Here is a 21,201-nt window from a genome sequence, read left to right as displayed (position 1 = left end):
ACATAGACAAATGCTTAAATTGCATTTATTTTTATTTTTTTACCTTTGGAAAGTATGCTATGTCATAGTTTCTATCATCATACAGTTCTCTTTTGTTCCAAGGTCATCAACTGCACCCCAGTCTTAGAAGCAATACTGAAAATGTATACGGCTGGTCACAAGGAGGGCTGAGAAACAGTGGTAGTGAGGAAGAAAAATGCACTATCACAGGGAGAAAAACGTCCCCAGCATGTGGTGTGATGGTGAAGCAGGGCTGTTGTTGTTGTTGTTGTTGTTTTTTAATTACACAAAGAAAAATCCATTCTGATGTATTTCTGTGACAGACCCTATACATCTGTATAGTATGTGTGTCTGTTTATGTAGTCCCAGCAGAACGGGATATTAAAATATCTAAGTTGGAATTTGCAAAATATGGCCCTAAATAATCTTTAGAAAAACATCATCTTAAACTGAAACTTAACTACTAAAGGAGAATATTTTGGGAATACAGGGGACTTGGAAAGAAGAGCAACAGGGAAAGTTTACCTGGAAGTGAGGCTCTTTGAGTATACCAACCAGTTCTGCCACATTTTCATCCACATTTATTAGAGGAGTGATATCTTCAAGAATTTCGTTGACTAATTCCAAGTTATTATCACTGACAGCTTCTAGTTTTGAATCTTCTAGCCTCTCGTGAGCCTGAAAAGACAACAGTATATTAAAATAATAACACACACTGTTTTGCTCCAGACCGCGGTTTTCTTCTTGATTTGTTTCCTTTTTATAAAGAAAGTTTTAAAAGATATTACTTGAAGGTTTGATTCATTGCAACCAAATCTTTCAATGAGAGGTAATATATAGATTTCAGAGTAAATGTTATCATGCAATATAATAAATCTTGGCCTCTATTCCTACCCTAAAAGTAATGGAAAACTCATTTTTATAACTAAACCATGAAAAAACTGAATAGGCCAATTTAAAAAATGTATTATATTTCCTACCTGACAGAATTTCCTAATGACTTTCTAGTCTAGACTCAAACTCTAAGTGATACCGTTTATGCTCTATTAAATGATTAAGCGTAATAAAAATAAAAAATAGGAACGTAATCGTTATATGGATTGTCATTAAAAAATAATGAAAATCATTTTGAGAACCCCAAATGATAATCCTAAAGCTATCATTTTCCAGTTTTGAAAATTCAGCAGAAAAAGGCAATTCAGGAAAGGGAACTCTTGAACTGAGCCTTGAAGGACCATATGATCTCATTAGGGGAATGATCCCCTTATGTCTCCATATCTTAAGCTGATCTGTTTTTTTTAATCTCACAAACTTTTCCACAGAAAATGAACCATGAATCATACTGTCACAGGAAATACGTAGTCCTAATTATCCTTTAATAGTGGGAGTAAAGCAGAGTTTTAAATTCCAACTTAGAATGAACACTAAGCAGTCTCTATCTTTTAAGTGTTGTTTTTCTGATAAATGGTTGCTGTCTGATTTTGAAGACAGGTAGAGCATAACTATAAAGATTTAGTTTATAAATGAAAACATGCAAGATGACAAATCTCACACTTAACATTTTAAGATTCAGTTCTGTAAGTGACGAAAAATCCAAATTTCAAGCGGAAATAGTATCAAACTTTAACTTATCCCTATAATACTTTAGATGTTATTTCTACCATACGGAGTGGATCCTTCAGAGTTCTAACACATCTTCTAATTTTTTTTATTTTTAAATTATATTTTATTTAAACAAAAATATCATTTCACATGTATCAATGTAAAATTGTTAATGAGCTATCTAACAATCTTGGTTTTTGTATGTCATCTTCTAAATGATACATTTTCTAATCTTAAAAATGCATTTTTACATTTAAATATATTTTTCCAGGCAATTCACAAGGTTGAAATAAGTTTAAGTAGAAGAGAGGGGCTATACATTAGCAACATTTTAAAGAAACACCTCTGAAGAAGAAATTTTAAGTCATATGAAATAAACTGATACAGAAGAAATTATAACTGTTATGAAACAAAGAAAAATGTCAAAAGACCAAATGTAATTTAAACAGAGGAATGAGTTTCTACTAAATCTAGATAAGAAAAAAATTAGGAAGACTAGAGAATGCCACAAAGAGTGAGAATAGGTAAATCTATAATTTTCTTAAAGTATAATACAAGCCTAATAAAGACAGGATGATGAAGACATTCAGCATATATCACGGAATGATTATCACCACCATTGGGAAAAAAAGTAATGTACACAATTACTTAACTCTTACAAAACAAGCTAGAATTGCTAATTGCTTTAATACAAATATTCGTTGTTAATAAATCTAATGTAGCATCGTTAACGTTGCAAATACTTTTAATACTCTTATGGTAGCATAATGAATCTTAAAAAAAAGGAAGAAAAGAACTTTAACATTTATTGAGGGCTTTTGTTTTGTGCCCGGAACTATATTCTCAGCGCAGTATGAGATTGTGTGTGTGTACTCAGAAAATGTAGGTATGTTATTATCATCTTCACCTTATAGACACAGACACTGATGATGCAAAATGAGATACAGTGATTGCTTGAGTTCACACTACTGGTAAGTGGCTAAGTCAGGTAGTCCAACATCAAGGCTGGAGCTCTTACATACTAAAGCTTATTCGACTTTATCACTATACAGCCAGCTACTCTATCATCATCTTGCGGTTAATTATTTAATCTAAAACATTATGCATTACTCTCACTCATTTAAATGTGTGACATATGCTCTCATTGACTGCTAGTTGAGTTGTTGCTTCTTAGCATGGCTCTTCCAGTCTAGATGTATTAAGTTATACTCTTATGGTTCAAGAATACCACCCACCCTTTCAACCTCCACCTGTTTGCTCAAAGAGCTATAAAGATCACCTGTTTCTCCAGGGAACAGATAATGACTGGCTTAAAATTTTCAGGAACTAAGCCAATATAGTTTCTACAATATCCTATGTTACTTCAGATACTGGTAGACTTTGATTAAATTCAAGTCTTTGGGAAAAGTAAAGGAACAGAAACGATCATTGACTTGAAAGCTCTAATACACTTCCCCCCTCCTTTCTATGTTCACCTACCTTATTGCTCCCAAATTTGGAGAGGACAGGAGGGAATGTGGAAAGACTGATGGCAAGAGAGAAAGAGGAAGTCAAGTGGAGGGCAGAATTATGCTATAAAAACAAATATACCTGAAGGTTTTTGCACATCAAAAACCTGGTACAGACTGGTTTTATGGTAGGAAAAAAAATCTCACTATACAATACATAAGTTCTCAGAGGAAGAAAAGTTTTTAAGTGAAACTGCAGCTATAATTATATTAATATGGAAAATTAATTTCTGAGATATAGCTGGGTTCAATCAAGATCAATTTTAGTTTTTCCAAGAAAGCAAATACAGGTCCATATTTGTTAATATGTAACTTTTTAAGTTCTAGGATAATGTGAAAGAAGTTGAGACCTTTATTCACTTTAAAGTCAGAATTTATTTAGTAGCTTTCAAGAGGCAAGTACCAACTTGAATTTAACTAACCAAACAAGCAAACAAAAAAGACAAAGGAAATACTGAAAACGGACCAGAGAAACAGATATGAATCACATGCTATTTGAATAAATGGGTCTTGCTTCCTTTAAAAAAAAGCATTATTAGAAAGCTAGCACAACTCAATAAAAATATATGTCACCTGCCACAAGTGCTTGGAAGAACATGCCATGACTGGCTTTGTAGACTTGGAGTTGATACAAATATAGCCTCAGCCCTCTTGTATGTCCAGTTCTGAGAATCCTATTCACCACTGCACTTTAGAAAAATGAACTGCAGAGAAGAAAAGTTCTTTCAAAACTTCTGGGTATTTTACCCAAGCACAGTCCGTCTATGCTTGCAAACAAACAAACAAAAAATTTTAACAAAAGTTATGCACTATACGTGACAAATACCTGGTAATGATAATGGTATTGTGATTATGTGTAGTAACCTTATCTTTCTCCCTTAACAACAAAAATATCATAAATTTTGTTTCTGTCTTCTTAGAACATGGCTAAGTATATTGTAGTTGCTCATTAAGTATTTCTCGAAAAAGCTAAGTAAATAGGAGATAAGATTGACTATGGTCTAGAGACATCCTCTTCTTTTATTCTAGAGACTTTTGAACAAAAAAGATAAAGTTCACAAATAACCAAAAAATAAGAATTTGAGCAGAAAGTGGAAATAAGACAGAGAGAATGGAGAATTCATTTTTTATTTTGCTTCTGCATATATAATATCAAAAAGGATGAGATCTGTTCTGTTGAAAAAAATGGATGAAATAAGTGTAACTAAATTAGAACTGAATTCTCCAATGAGTAAAGAACTTGTCATCTAGTTAACCAAAAAAAGTTCAAATTCTTAGATTAGATAAACTATATCTCAAGGCACTCAGGGAGCTGAGCCACTCTTAAGAGATACCTGTAGAATTAGGAGACCCACACAGATGTCAAAGAACTAAAAATGGGAATCTTATACTTTTTAAAAGGAGAAAGGGCTTTTTACAAAGCTTGGCTTTAATAGTGTTCAGAGAAAATATAAAAGAATCTTTTTATAATCATTGAGTGGCAAAGACATAACTATGATCCCAAATCCGGAAGCTATAATTTAAACAAACAAAAACAGGCCCAATAAAATAAACTGCACTGAACATTTAAAATCGAACATTTAAAATTTCTTCTTGTCAAAAATCAGCAAAGTCAAAATACAAATGACAAACTAGGGTCAAAATACTTACGAATCATATTACAGACCAAAGGTTAACTTCTCTCTCGCTCTCTCTCTCTCTCTCTATATATATATACACACATACAGAGAGAGAGAGAGAACTTCTATAAAACAGTAAGAAAAAGATCAGCAACACATTAAGAAAAATGGGCAAAGAATATGAAAAATTCACAAAAATGGAAATTCAAATACTTCTTAAACATATGAAAAGATATACAACCTCCTTCATAAGAGAAGTGCAAACTAAAACTACACTGAAATACTTTTTTTAAAAATGAGATTGGCAAGTATAAAATTCTGGTAACATACCATGTTGGTGAGAATATGGCAGAAGACAGGCATTCTTGCACATTCTTTTCTGGTGGGAACACACTAGTGAGCAGTTTGACTATATCTACCAAAATTACAATGATTCTTTTAAGATTTATCTTAGAGATACACATACATATGCAAAATAACATGTAGCAAGACTGCATATTACAGCATGACTTGTAAGTGAAAAAGTCACCTAAATATCTATCAGAAGTTTGACTAAAAAATTTTGTTATATTCATGCAATGGAATATTATGCCACTTTTACAGAGAACGAAGGTTCTCTGTAGGTACTGATATGGAATCATATGCACAAAAAAGTCAAAATTTAGAACAGAAAGTATAAACCCACAGCTACTATTATATTTAGTAGTGAATAATATTATATTTAACACATGCTTTTCCCCTAAGATTGTGAACAAGATAAGGATGTCTGCTCTCTTCATTCTATTGAACATTTGTACTGAATCTTCTAGCCAGGACAATTAGTCAAGAAAAAAAACAAATAAGAATATAAAAAAGAATGTATATGTACAACTGAGTCTCTTTGCTGTACAGCAGAAATTAACACAAAATTGTAAATCAACTATATTTCAATTAAAATAAATAAAAAAGAACCAATGAAGAAAGTTTCAAAGAAAAAAAAAGGAAAAAGAAATAAATAAAAGGCATTCAGATAGGAAAGAAGTGTAGAAAGAAGAAAACTTACCAACCTAGAATTATACCTATACAGTCAAATTATCCTTCAAGAGTGAAAGAGAAATAAAGACTTTTTGTCAGACAAACAAAAATTGAGGGAATTTGTTGCTAGTAGACCTGCCTTGAAAACAATGTTAGAAGAGGTTCTTCAGAGAGAGGACTATAGGTCCAAAACTGAGATCTCCATAAAGAAAAGAGCATTAGAGAAAAAATAAATGAAAGTAATAAAATCTTTTAAAAAATTCTTAATTAATCTAGTAGATTAACTCTTCAAAAATAACAGCAACAGTGTATTTGATGATTACAGCTTATGGGTAAATGAAATGACTGACAGCCATGCTATAACGGAGAGATTGGAAATATTCTGTTATGAGGTAGTTACTTCATGTAACTACTGTATTATTATACTACAGTGAAGTAATATAGTGTTATTTGAAAGTGGACTTAGATTAGCTGTAAATGTGCACTGCAAAATCAAGGGGAAACCACTAAAATCTTTTAAAAAAATAAATATAACTGATATGAGTTAGAAGAGGAGAAAAAATGAAGTCATATAAAATGCTCAATTAAAACGGAGATGGCAGAAAATGAATAGAAGACCAAACAATAAGAAAATAAGACTCAAGTACATGTTGTCTACAAAAAACCCACTTTAAATATAAAGACACGGGTAGATTAAAAGTAAAGATAATGAGGAAGACATACCATGCTAACACTAATCAAAAATTATCAGGAACAAAGAGAAACATTACATAATAAAGAAGACATAACAATCTATAACGTAAATGCTCCTAACAACAGAGCATCTAAATATATGAAGCAAAATTTGATAGAACTTCAAAGAGAGACAGTTTAATCCACTATTGTAGTTGGAGGCCTCAACACTCCTCTATCAGCAACTGACAGATCCAGCAGGCAGAAAAATCAGTAAGGACAGAGTTAAACTGAACAGCACCATCAATAAACTTCATCCAACAACAGTAGAGTGCACATTCTTCCTAAGCTCACATGGAACATTCACCAATATTAACCACAGTATGGGCCATAAAACATACCTTAGCAAGTTTATAAGAATAAAGATTATAAAAAGTATAATAAAAATCCCAGCTACATTTGTTGGAGACAAATCAACACACTTCTAAATAAGACATGAGTCAAAGAAGAAATCTCAAGAGAAATTTGAAAAAATCTGAACTAAATGAAAATGAAAATACAACTTATGAAATTTTGTGGGATGCAGTGACTGCAGTATTTAAAGGGAAATTTATAGCACTGAATGCATATTTAGAAAAGAAGAAAGATTTAAAATCAATAATCTAAACTTTCAGCTTGGGAAACTCAAGACAGAAGATCAAATTAAATCCAAATTAAATAAAATAATAAAATTTAGAGCAGAAATTAATGAAACTGAAAACATGAAATCAAAGAACCAAAAGCAGGTTCTTCGAAAAGATCAATAAAATTGATAAACTTCTTACCAGCTTAACTAAGAAAAAAGGGATAAGACATGAATTTACTAATATCAGAAATGAAAGAGGCCATCACTACTGATGTCTTGGATAATAAAGGAATGGTATGAACAATTCCATGCACATAAATTTGATAACCTAGATGAAATGGACCAATTCCTTGAAAAACACAATCCACCAAAACTCATAAAAGGACATACAGATAATCTGAGTAGCCCTGTATCTGTTAAAGACATTACATCAATAATTAATAACCTTCCAAAATGGAAAGCACCAGGTCCAGATGGGTTCACTGGTAAATTCTACCAAACATTTAAAGAAGAAATTATACCATTTCTTTATAGTCTCTTCTAGAAGGCAAAGGAAACACTTCCTAACTCAACCTATAAAGGCCAGCATTACTCTAATACCAAAACCAGAAAAAAGACATTACATGTTATTATACATGCATCAAAACCCATCAAATGTACAACACAAAGAGTGAACCCTAATGTAAACTATGGACTTTAGCTAAGAAGGCTTTAGATTTATAGAAAAACTCAGCAGAAAATACAGAGAATTCCCATATATCTGCTCCCCTATCCCTGGTTTCCCTTATTCATATCTTGTATTAATGTGATAAATGTTATAATTAATGAGCTAATATTGATACACCCTTATTAACTAAAGCCTATAGTTTACATTTCCATGGATTTTGACTTTTAAGTTGTACAGTTCCAACGGTTTTGACAGATGCATAATGTCACTCATACACCTTAAAAGTATCATACAGAATAGTTTCACTGCCCTAAAAATGTCCTGTGATCCACCTAGTCATCCCTCCCTTATACTCCCCAAACTGTTAACTACTGACTTTTTTGGTACTGTCTCTATAGCTTTTGCCTTTTCCGGAATGTCATATAGTTGGAATCATACAGTGTGTAGCCTTTTCAGACAGGCTTCTTTCACTTAGCAATAAGCATTTAAGGTTACTCCATCTCTTTTCATGGCTTTATCGCTTATTTCTTTTTATTGCTGAATGATATTCCATTTTATGGATGTACCACACTGTGTTTATCCATGCACCTATTGAAGGACATCTTGGTTGCATACAAGTTTTGGCAATTATAAATAAAGCTACTATAAACATTCATGTGTTTGTTTCTGTGTGGACACAAATGATCAATTCACTTGGGTAGATGTCAAGGAGCACAATCACTGGATTGTAGGGTAACACTATATTTAGCTTTGTAAGAAATTGCCAGACTGTCTTCCAAAGTAGTTGTACCATTTTGCACTGCTACCACCAATGAATGAGCAGCTTCCCTTTTAGGATATATGTTCTGCAAATATTTTCTTCCAGTCTGTAGCTCACCTTTTCATTTTCTTAATGGTGTCTTTTGCAGAGGAAATCTAATTAATCAAAGTTTTCATTATGCCTTATGCTCTTTATGTCTTATCGAAGAAGTCTTTCTCTAATCCAAAGTCACAAGGAGTTTTTCCCTTATGTGTTTTTTTAGAATTTTTTTAGTCTTAGCTCTTACATTTAGATCTATGATCTATTTTTAGCTAATTTTTGCATATAGAGTGGGGAAAAAGATAGTGTTCATTTTTTTGCATATGAATATTCAATGTTTCAGGAACATATATTGAAAAGACTATCATTTCTTCATTGAATTATCATAGCGCTATTAACAAAAATCAGTTGACCATGTAAGTGGTCGTCTCTTTCTGGACTCTATTCTGTGCCATTGATCTGTATGCTGATACTGCATTGTCTTCATTACTGTAGGACAACAGTAATCCTTGAAATCAGGTTGTGGAAGAGATCAAATTTTGTTCTTTTTCAAAATTGTTTGTCTGGTCTAGGTCCTTCATCATCTTGTCAGTCTGAAATTTTGGCTGGGATTATACTGAATCTTTAGCTCGGTTTCCAGAGAATTAACATTTTAAGATTATTGAGCCTTCCAATTCCTTCATTTATGTAAGTATGTATGTATGTATGCCTTTAATTTCAGCAATGCTTTGTAGTTTTCAGTGTACAGGTCTTGCACGTATTTTTACAAATTTATTTCTTTTTCATTAAATTACAATTTCCAATTGTTCATTGCTAGTATATAAAAATACAATTGATTTACATAGATTAATCTTTTATCTTGTGTCCTTGCTAAACTCACTAATTAGTTCTAGAGGGTTTTTTTTTTTCTTCCTTCTGATAGATTCTTAGGATTTTTGGCATAGATGATAATGTCATCCTTGAATAAAGACAGTTAATTTTTTCCTCTTCAATCCGTATGCCTTTTATTTTTTTTTCCTCGCATTTTGCTCTAGCAAAGACTCCCAGTACAAAGTCGAAAGGAAGTGATAACAGTTGAACAGAAGTGATCTTAGAAAGCATTCTATCTTCCACCATGAATTACGATGTTAACTGTAGGGTTTTCATAGATGCCCTTCATTAGGTTGAGGCAATTTTCTTCTATTCTTAGTTTGCTGAGTTTTTATCAGGAATGGATATTCAATTTTGTAAAATGCTTTTCCCACAACTATGAACATCATCAAACGATTTTGCTTATCATGTCATTAAAATGGTGACAAACATTTATTGGTTTTCAAATGTTAAGAAGCTTGTATTTTTAAGACAAAACTCACTTGGTAATGAGGTATTATCCTTTTTGTATGTTGCTAGATTTGATTTGCTAATATTTTCTTAAGAACTTGAAGTCTATGTCCATGAGGGATACTATTCTGTAGTTCTCTTTAACTGAACTGTTTTTAGCTGGTTTTGTTATCAGGGTAACACCAAGACTAGTAAAACAAAATTGGAAATGTTCCCTTCTCTTTCTTTTTTCTAGAAGAAATCATGTAAAATTGGTATTATTTCTTCCTTAAATGTTTGAATTTTCTTTTGAAGCCGTCTAGGCTGGAGCTTCAAGTTTTGTGTTTTTTAAAAAAAATTTATTTATTTATTTATTTTTGGCTGTGTTGGGTCTTCGTTTCTGTGCGAGGGCTTTCTCTAGTTGCGGCGAGCGGGGGCCACTCTTCATTGCGGAGTGCAGGCCTCTCACTGTCGTGGCCTCTCTTGTTGCGGAGCACAAGCTCCAGACGCGCAGACTCAGTAGTTGTGGCTCACGGGCCTAGTTCCTCCACGGCATGTGGGATCTTCCCAGACCAGGGCTCGAACCCATGTCGCCTGCATTTGCAGGCAGATTCTCAACCGCTGCGCCACAAGGGAAGCCCGTGGAGCTTCAAGTTTTAAACTGCAAATATTCAATTATAAAAAACAGATATAGTGCTAGTCAGGTTATCTACTCTTATCTAGGTTTTAGTCATTTGCATCTGTCAGGAAATTAGCTTCATCTAGTTATATTTATTGCCATAAAGTTGCTCACATTATTTCTTATTATTCTTGCAATGTCTGTTGGATTTGTAGCAACGTCCTCTCTTTCACTTCTGATACTGATAATTTGTGTCTAGCTAGAGGTTTACCAATTGTATTAATATACTAAGAGTTATATTGATTTTTTTCTATTTGTCTTTTTATATTCACTCATCTTTATTATTTACTACTTTCTGCTTATTTTGAGTTTAATTTGTTCTTCTTCTATTTGCTTAAGGTGTACACATGAACATTGATTTAAATATTGTTCTTTTCTAATATAGGCATTTCCCTCTAAGCGCTGCTTTGTTGCACCCCACAAGTTCTGACATGTATTTTCATTTCATTCAATTCAAAATATTTTTTATGTTTCTTTGTGATTTCTCCTTTGACCCATGGCTATTTCGAAGTATGCTGTTTAATTTCCACATATTTGGGGATTTGCGGAATAACTCTGTTATTAATTTTTAGTTTGATTTTGCTGTAATCTGTACTAGTTTCCTAGGTCTGTTATAACAAACTGAGTGTGAACTCTGCCCAATGTCCCGCATGTTATGAGGCCTTTCCACTCAGGCTGGTGGGAATGCCAACTAAACTATTCCCCATCCCTTGTGAGCCCTGGAAATTGTTTGGCCTACTGTGCTTTCCAGTGGGTCTTTCCTTGGACTCTAGACCTGTGCTTCACATATGCACAATCAGCACTCAGCCAGAGATTTGAGGGCACCCCTAAGCAAATCTCCTTAGCTTCCTCCTCCCTGATACTCTGCTACACAAATTCCAGTCACCTCCACCTCCCCAAACGCCAAGCTCTATTAAAACTGCTGTGCTGTTTGTGCTTCCTCTTTCTGCAGTGCAGCATGGAAACTACCCTCAGACAGTTTCATAATGCTCACCTCATTTCTTTCCTTTCTCTCAGGCATCACAATCCTGTGCTGCCTGTTGTCCCATGTCTGAAGATGGTCACCCCCCTCCACCTTTGTGCTAACTTTTCTAGTTTCCGGAGTGAGGGTAATTCAAGTCTATTTTCTCTCCCTTATAGCTTGGGTGGAATTTATTCATTCTTATAATTTTACTTTTGGTGGCTACCCTAGAGATCTCAACATGCATCCCTTTTTTTTTTTTTTTTAATTTATTTTATTTTTGGCTGTGTTGGGTCTTCGTTGTTGCATGTGAGCTTTCTCTTGTTGCGGCGAGCGGGGGCTACTCTTCGTTGCAGTGCGCAGGCTTCCCATTGTGGCGGCTTCTCTTGTTACAGAGCACGGACTCTAGGTGCGTGGGCTTCAGTAGTTGCGGCACACAGGCTCAGTAGTTGTGGCGCACGGGCTTAGTTGCTCTGTGGCATGTGGGATCTTCCCGGACCAGGGCTCAAACCCATGTCCCCTGCATTGGCAGGTGGATTCTTAACCACTGCACCACCAGGGAAGCCCCGCATCCCTGACTGTTTATATACAACCTTAAGACATTACTTTTACCACTTCCTGAATAATGAGAGCATCTTACAATTGTCTGAATCACTAAGTCCTTCCTTTTCAGCTATCATCTGCACATATTTCATTTATATACATGCTATAAATGCCACAAGACATTACTATTATTTCATCTTAAAAATCAGTATGATTTTATATTTACTCACTAATGTTCCCTTTATTTTGTCATTCTTTCTGCCTGAAGAACTTCCTTTTGCATTTATTGTTGAGTAAGTGGAGACAATTTTTCTCAGATGTTGTTTGTCTAAAAAGAAAATCCTTATTTTGCTTTCATTTCTGAAGGTTGCTTTTGCTGAAAAGGGAATTTGAGGTTGGCAGTGTTTTTCTTTGAAAACTTTAAGGATCTCAATCCACTCTGTTATGACTTTCATAACAGAGTTCCTGTTTTATTGCTAACCATTAGTCTTACTGTTTCTCCTTAATGTGTCTTTCTTCTCCAGTTGCTTTACAAATTTTCACTTTATCTTTGATTTTCAGGAGTTTGTGATATTCTGAGGAATGTTTTGCTTTGTATTTTCCCTGCCAGGGGGTTCACTTGCCTTCTTGAATCTGTCAGTTGATGTTGTTGTTCATTAGGTTTGAAAATTCTCGGCCATTGTGTCTTGAACTATTTCTTCTGTCCCATTCCCCCTCTCCCTCTTTTTGGGATATTAATTGCATGTGTATTTGATCTTTTTGAGTATGCCTCATATATTGTCTTTTCCAGACATACTTTTCTATGAATTTCGGTTTAGATGTTTTCTGTTGACCTGTCTTCAAATTCACTAATCTTCTTTTCTGCTGTGTTTAGTCTCCTATTGGCTTGGCCAAAAAGTTCATTAGGTTAACAAATATGTTGTTCAATAAAATTCCTGGTGAAGATGAAAAATGTGCCTTTTATTTTTACTTAAAACCGAATGAACTTTTTGGCCAACCCAATATCAAACCCATCAAATGAGCTCTTAACCAGATATTGTATTTTTGAGTCCTTGAATAACCATTTGATTGTTTTTGATTCTTATTTTCTAGTAATATTTTAAATGTCTTCATTTTTTCCCACTTTTCTCTTCTATTAAAAATATGTTATTTAGGGACTTCCCTGGTGATCCAGTGGCTAAGACTCCAAGCTCCCAATGCAGGGGGCTGGGGTTTGATCCCTCGTCAGGGAACTAGATTCCACAAGCCCCAACTAAGAGTTCGCATGCCACAACTAAAGATCCCACACGCAGCAACTAAGACCCAGTGCAGCCAAATAAATAAATAAATAAATAAAATATTTTTTCAAGCCCCGAAAAACAAGGTATCACTTAAAAAAAATATGTTATTTAAAAATCTTTGTTTATAAACTTTAATAAAAGGGTCATCTATGGGACTGCTTCTGTTGTCTTTCTCATGATTATTAGTCACATGCTCCTGCCTTTCCACAGGTCTAGCAATGTATGGCTTGCTGTTTCCTCAGCAATTTATCCATTTTTCTCCCTACTTGTGCTGGGAGTGTTGGCCTGCTGTGACTTATTATCTCTTTCCTGGAAGAAAGTCCTCCCTTCCTCCTGGGATTTCCGTGCCTTCAATGTAAGGAATACCCAACTACTATTGCTTTTATTTTTTGAGAAGCTGCTTGAATGTTGGATACTACTGGGTGACTCTCTTCCTAATTTCAATTTTATCATCAAAAGATTACAGTAGCACTTCAGCTGCTCAAAAGTCATCCAGCCATTTCACTTGTTAAGAACAGTGAACAAGATAATCTTCTGAAAGGCCAATATCAGTGACACAAAAGCCAATAATTTTTTACGCACAGAAATTCTTAAGAATACACACACACAGAGACACACAAACACAGCTTGTGCTGTGGTAGAAAGAGCACAGAATTTGAAGAAACAAGATCTGGTCTAAATATTTTTGTCATTTACTAGCTAAGTGACCCTAGGCAAATAATTTTTCTATTTTTAAAACTTAGTTTTCAATTCATAAAGTTGTTGCAAAGATGGAACGGTATATTTTAAAAACCCTTATAAACAATAAGCACATTGTAAGATGCCTTACATAATATTATCTAGTTTTGAAATCTCCATCTAAAAGCTGTAAATTAAATAAACATGGAGATGGGGTGCAACAGATACACTGGCAATAAAAACTGACAACCAATAGTAAGTATGATATCAAGGGAGAAGTAAACACTACTTTTAAAGTAGCAATAAGAGCTCAGGGCGAGCAATTTAATTAACAGGCTTAAAACAGCCCTTACTTAATTCAACAGACCCTGAAACTATTACTTTATCTCAACACAGTATAGTGACTGACATTTGTTACAAGAAGCTTGTATCTGAAGGAAAATCATATCCCATAGATTATTATTAAAGGAATATCTAATAAATTTTTGAAAGACTACAGTCAATAATGACTAAAATAAAAATTCTAGTTGGGTGATCTGCAAGTGGATAAGTTTCTACTTAGAAACCAAAGCTTGTATGTCACATGACCTTAGAATGATTACACTGATGAATAAAATGAAGAATCTGCATCATTAACTCACTCCTACTAATAGAACACTTTGTAAAAAGTAGGATTTTTCAGAACTCTTAGAAGAAAACAAGTAAGAGACTATGGCTAAAAAATGATCACAGGAGAGGGTGAAATCAACATTTTAGGAATGACAAGATGGTTACATGAAGAAAAGGTCAGAGACATAAACGATAAGGTCCTACTGTATAGCAAGGGGAACTATATTCAGTATCTTGTAAGAGAAATAAAAGGGAAGAAAAGAAAAAGAGAGGGTATATGGCACAGGTTCTTGAAAGCAAGAATCATCTGAAGAATGGAAGAGCACGGTTGTGAAATAGTTAATACGCTAAGCTTTAGTGACATTTACAAAAATTATTACAGGGAAATAGTATAATTGAAATGAAACTGGGCCAAAAATGGTTGTAAAAATATATTTATGGATGAGTTAAAAAGATTACTAGAGAGTTGCTTATGGAAACAGACTCAAAAGGTCAGGGTTACCAAGAAAAAACAAGATTTCAAAAAGTACTAGATATAAGAAGTCAAGAACTGAAATGAAAAAACAGGTACATGGTCCAATGTAAAAGAAGAAAGTCAGTACCCCGTTGTTGAAAACAGAGACAGGACCAGAATCTTTTCCACAGACCTCCGTTATAATACAACTGTTCAGTTATTATTTCCCTAAAACTTTAAAGTCAGCACAGAAAAGGCAAAAGTGGTCTAATTTCTGTGTACAGTAAGATCTCATTAGCTGTTAACTGTTATTATTTGCTAACAAAGGCTAAGGTATATTAACCAGGTTCTAAAACGGTAATCTGAAAAGACCTCTGTAAAAACAATAAAAAAAAATAATTTAGTTATCTTATGAATAAACCAATATACCTTAGCGAGTGATTTTACAATAGGATTCTCCATTATCCCCTTGAGGAAAATTAGGTCTATTTCTTCTGCTCCTGTAGATGAGGGCAGCTCCGTAAGGTTATCCAACACTTGCTGCATTGCTGCTGAGATAAAAGCAATAGTAAAAAAAAGCAAACCTTAAATTCCAAGCTATTACGAAATACAACTATAAAATAATTCAAGTAAAAAGACGTTATGAATTAACACTCTTTTGAAAAGTCACATTTAAAGAACTGAATTGTTGAATAGTAGAAATTTCAAATGGACTTCCCATGAATTAGCAGCAGGATAGGTTTTTACATGCAATTTGGGGTTTACCAGACTATATAATGCATATTTAGAACCTTATACTTGTTTTTTATTTTTCAAATTTAAAAACATTACTTAAGAAGAAATATAAAATTGTAATAGAGCAATAAAAAAAAAAAGATTAATCAAGAAACTTCCAACAAGCCCAGAACCAGATGACTTCATCAGTGAATTCAAGAACTAAAACCATTACTTCACAAAGTCTTCCAAAAAAAAGTAGAAGAGGAAGGAACGCTTCCCAACTATTCTGTGAGATCCTGATACTAAATCCAGACAAAGACATCACAAGAAGACTACAGCCAATATCCTTTACAAGTACAGAGGCAAAAATCTTTAATAAAACACTACCAAACTGAATCCAGCAACGAATGAAAACGATTGTACACAATGACCAAGTACAATTTATCCCAGGAGTGCAAGGGTGGTTTATCAACATATGATAATCAATCAATGTAATACACTATACTAATAAAACAAAACCACATGGTATCTCAATAGGCACAGAGAAAGCATTTGACAAAATCCAATACCCTTTCATGATAAAAAAAAACCATTCAACTAGGAATAGAAGGAAATTTCCATTTCCTCAAGGGCATCTATGAAAAACCCATAGCTAACATCATACTTAATGGTGAAAGACTGGATGCTTTCCCATAGATCAGGAACAAGGCAAGGATGTCTACTCTTGCCATTTCTACTCAACACTGTACTGGAGGGTCTAGCCATGGCAGTTAGGCAACAAAATAAGAGGCATCCAGATGAACAATGAATAAGTAAAACTATCTCTTTTTGCAGATGACATGATCTCATATATAGAAAACCCTAAGGAATATATACAAAAAATTTATTAGAACTAAATAAATGAGTTCAGTAGGGTTGCAAGATAGAAGATCAAAATACAAAAATCAATTGTATTTCTATACACTAGCAATGAACAATCCGAAAATGAAATTAAGAAAACCATTCCTTTTACAATAGCATTAAAACAATAAAAATCATTAGAAATAAATGTAACAAAAGAACTGTAAGATTTTAACAGTGAAACTATAAAACATCATTGAAAGAATTAAAGAAGACTTAAATAAATAAAAAGATACCCATATTCATGGATTCCATAGAAGACTTACTATTGTTAAGATGGCAGTATTTCTCAAATTGATCTACAGGTTTAATGCAATCCCTATTAAAATCTCAGCTCCCCTCGCCCTTTCTGGTAGAAACTGTTATATAAGCTGATACAAAAATTCATGTGGGAAATGCAATGAACCCAGTATAGCCAAACAATCTTCAAAAAGAACAAAGCTGGAAGACTCACACTTACTTCAAAACTGACTAAAAAGCTACAGTAATCAAGACTGTGTGGTACTAGCATAAAGACATATAACTGAGAGTTCATAAATAAATCCACTTTACGGTCATTAGATTTTCAACAAGAGTGGCAAGACAATTCAAAGAAGGAAAGAACAGTCTTTTCAAAAAATGAATTTGGGACAACTGGATATGCATATGAAGAAGGTACAGCTAGACCCCTACTTCATTCAATATCACAGCCTTAATTTTATTCAGATTAGTTTTACTAATTTTATTTTCCCTTGATGCTTCTTTAGAATAAGTCTACTAATAGTGCAGTTTGTTTTTAATATTTTTATTTTTTATTAAAATAAAACATTGTCAAAAGTCAGATTGTATTACTAAGTGGCTTATAATGAAATACAGCAGTTCTCTGTTCCATGCTGTCAGCCTCCTTCCCAACTTATCCTATTCTACAGAAGCAACTACTTTGAATTTGCTGTTTCTTTTAATCGCAGCTGTATTTCTGGGTAATGTGCTAATATTGCTACTTTTTGATTTACCCATTTTATACATTATTTATTTTTGTTAGAATAGTACTAGTGTGATGCTTTTACTTCCCCCTATCTCCACACTGGCAATTTTTATTTATTTTTATTTATTTATTTGTTTTGGTTACCCCATGCAGCATATGGGATTCTCAGCTCCCTGACCAGGGATCGAACCTGTACCCCCTGCACTGGAAGTGCAGAGTCTTAACCAATGGACCGCCAGGGAAGCCCCCAGACTGGCAGTTTTTAAAATAAAATCAACAGTTAGTGCTTTTCATATAGGACTCCTACAAGTTTTTTCTCAAATGTTCCAACAAACTTCTCCCATTTCTATCAGTTTTTCCAAATGCTCAAATATCAGAACTATTCCCTGACTTCTAACCCTGAACTCTCTCCCAAGTATTTTTCTCTCGCACTTTAATTGGAACAGGTTCATCTTTAGGTCTCCTTCTCAGTATGTATAAATGAGTGACAATTTTGGAAGTAAAGAGGTAAACAGGAGAAAAATGTGCATTTACAACAGGCAGAAGGAAAACTGATATTGAGGTAAAATGAAGAAAGAAGACACTAGGAAATAAAGAATATAAACCAAGTTTACTTCATAATTTTGCTTTAAGTCCAAACCGTACTCTGCGCGGGGAACAACAGAATCAACAATCTGTAGGAGTATTCTTACCCTGTGGCTGGCTATAAACGCAGTTAACTCTACTTTTCATGAGTACTTTTTTCTTTCCTTTGACATTCTATGTATGTCTTTATTTTTATTTTTATTGTGGAAAATTCCAAACATACACAAAAGGAGACAATAACACACCCAACAATTATCAGCTCTAACAATTAGCAACTCATGGCCAATTTTGTTTCATACCCCCATATACTTTCTAACCTACATAACTTTGAGGCAAATCCCAGATGTCCTATTTCAGTGTTTATGTCTACAAGATCAGGACTCTTTTTAAACAATGTAACAATACTGTTAGCACACCTAACAAAATAACAGTAATTCCTTAATATCATCAAATATATAGCTGGTGTTTAAATTTCCAGTTGTACTGAAGACTTTTTTAAAAATGTATCTTCTATATTGGTTCTTGCAGCGTTTGAATTTTTATATTTGTGCTTAATTACGTGGGAAGAAAAGTGGCAGAGATTGTGAAATATACCCTTGGTTATTTTGAAGACCTTTGTTAAGTTGTTACTGATTCTTTAGTATATGAAATTTAATTAAAAACTAGTAAGTCTGTCAATATCCCATGTCCTGAAAAGGGAATCTAGATTATAAAGTTGCCAAACATTCCTAAGCTAATTGGTATATTTAATGGAGTTTTAATAAAAATACAGTAGACCCCCTATATAACCATGTTTTCAGGCCAAGTCTGGCTTGGTCTTCCCTCCACTAAGGAAATGGCCTGGCTGGGGAGCTCCAGGGAACTTGGGCTGAGGAGGCAGAGCAGTGGGGTAAACTGATGCAGCACTACACAGGTTAGGGAGGCCAGTCTGGAGTGAATGTTGTGCTGGTGAAGGTCGACGGGAATCTGGTATTTTTACTGCCATTTATTTTTGTGAAGAAGTAAATCATGAGCTTCACAATGAAATCTTGAAGGGGACCTCATGTCCCTGAGGGGTACATGCCCCCAAAGTCTTCAAATAGGAGACTGATATTCTACTGTCCAGACTTTGGGATATCAAGTACAAACCTTGACTCCTTGTGGAGGATGGTCCAAGACTGCTACAGCTGGAAACCCAAGGAAGTCAGAATTGCTACAACTATCTGCATAGGATGAAACTTATGGACACCATCTGTGCCTCTGAAAATCCACTTTGAGCTGAAGGCTGGCATCCCTATTCCTTAATGGGCAAGATTTTAGGCTCCTATCTGCTAGATCTCCCGAAACACTAGTAATCCTTTCAAGGGTGTATGCAAGCCCTTCACTGATACCCTGCTGGATGGCTGAGACAGCCTGCCATGGGACATGGGTCTGTGGCCAGAGAGAGTACCTGTGCTAACAGGAGGCCCTGACTGAGCTGGCCCTGTGGTCAAAGCTCAAAGTGGGAGCTCTCAGCAACACCTCCGTCAGCAGCCAAAGACCTAACCCAGTCTCCTGAAGTCTCCCAACGGCCATCAGGTGACACACCTCCTCTACAGTCAGAAGAGTAAGCATGCCAAACACTTCCTCAAACCAAAGAGCTCTAAGGACAACTACAGTGGATCCTTGAACAGCATGGATATGAACTACTTAGGTCCACGTATGTGTGGACTACTGTCAGTAAACATGTACTACAGTACTAATCATCTGCTGTTGGTTGAATCTGCCAACATGGAACTGCGGAGACAGCATAAGGGGATTTTCCACTGTGTGGAGGGTGGGTGCTGTTGTTCAAGGGTCAACTGTATAACACATTGGAGAGTACTCTGCGATGGAACTGAAGGACTCTGATGGGAGACTGAGACAGACAGACTGCAGTGGGCTTGCCAGGCAGCCCACGGGTCATCTGGTTCTGCAGGCCCAGAGTGGGCCAGCTGAAGCCCCTTTGAGTCCAGAGCTCTTAGAGCTCGTACCTAGAGGATCATTCCCTAGCCCTTTCTTACGGGCAGTTTAAGAACATGTGCTAAGACTTGATTTTCCCCTGGTAGCACTCTTTTCCGGAGTTGAATTCAGATGTTACTCTTAATGTTTACTGTCAAAAAGTCCTCACTTAGTTCACTTGCCCCATTCCAGGCTATTTAATTCCAAAGTTGAGAGTTGGGGTGAGGGGACTTGCTATTTTCCATATCTTCCCTTTTTGAATGGAAACTATTTGGGTTTAGGGAGTTGCAGAGTTGACAGGTGGGAAAAGCAGAGAGGAACTGGTGAGGAGGTTAGGTGAGGGGGTGGGTGAGTGTGGAACAACCCACCCTGGTGCTCCAGTTACACCAGAATGTCAAACATTAGCATAACTTCCCAGACCTGCAAGGATCTGCCCTAACACCTTTACTCTATACTCCGTCATGAATAAAATTAATAACGTTCGAACACCTGGCATAATCCCAATCTCCCTCATTTATTGGGATGTTATGGGACAGGGTGAAGAAATAATTGCCCCTCACAAGCCAATTCACTGGCTTATAAATTAGTTATCTAATAACATTAACTATCGAAAAAAATACAACAGTTCTTTTTAACTAAATCATCCTAAAAGCATATGAAAAAAATAAACAATATAAGAAAATAACAACAAAGAGCAGTGAGAGAGAATTAACCTCATAAAATATTAAAACATTAACTAAATCTGGGACTTCCCTGGGCGCAGTGCTTAAGAATCCTCCTGCCAATGCAGGGGACACGGGTTTGAGCCTGGGTCCAGGAAGATCCCACATGCCACGGAGCAACAAAGCCCATGTACCACAACTACTAAGCCTGCACTCTAGAGTCTGTGAGCCACAACTACTGAGCCTGCAAACCACAACTACTGAAGCCCGTGTGCCTAGAGCCCATGCTCTGCAACAAAGGAAGCCACCACAACGAGAAGCCCGCGTACTGTAGTGAAGAGTAGCCCCACTCACTGCAACTAGAGAAAGCCCGCGCACAGCAGCGAAAACCCAATGTAGCCAAAA

General features: G+C 35.1%; 1 protein-coding gene across 6 annotated transcripts in view; it reads right to left on the bottom strand.

Annotated features, from left to right (window-relative positions):
• PALS2 (protein associated with LIN7 2, MAGUK p55 family member) overlaps positions 1 to 21,201 on the bottom strand; it is a 104,175-nt gene that overhangs the window by 34,103 nt on the left and 48,871 nt on the right. For 3 of the 6 annotated variants that reach the window (XM_068550003.1, XM_068550006.1, XM_068550005.1), the window contains exons 2-3: positions 15,439 to 15,557; positions 526 to 678 (exon numbers count right to left, since the gene is read on the bottom strand). In XM_068550003.1, the coding sequence (XP_068406104.1) occupies positions 526 to 678; positions 15,439 to 15,555 (270 nt within the window). In that variant the 5' untranslated portion in view covers positions 15,556 to 15,557. Of the gene's footprint in view, positions 1 to 525; positions 679 to 3,683; positions 3,773 to 15,438; positions 15,561 to 21,201 lie in introns of those variants that run through there. The other 3 variants (XM_068550004.1, XM_068550007.1, XM_068550008.1) reach the window with 3 other exon arrangements.

Source organism: Eschrichtius robustus, chromosome 8, assembly GCF_028021215.1.
Source record: "Eschrichtius robustus isolate mEscRob2 chromosome 8, mEscRob2.pri, whole genome shotgun sequence".
NCBI lineage: Eukaryota > Metazoa > Chordata > Mammalia > Artiodactyla > Eschrichtiidae > Eschrichtius > Eschrichtius robustus.
The sequence above is the reverse complement of the archived record's forward strand: the minus strand, read 5'-3'. Positions and strand labels throughout refer to the sequence as shown.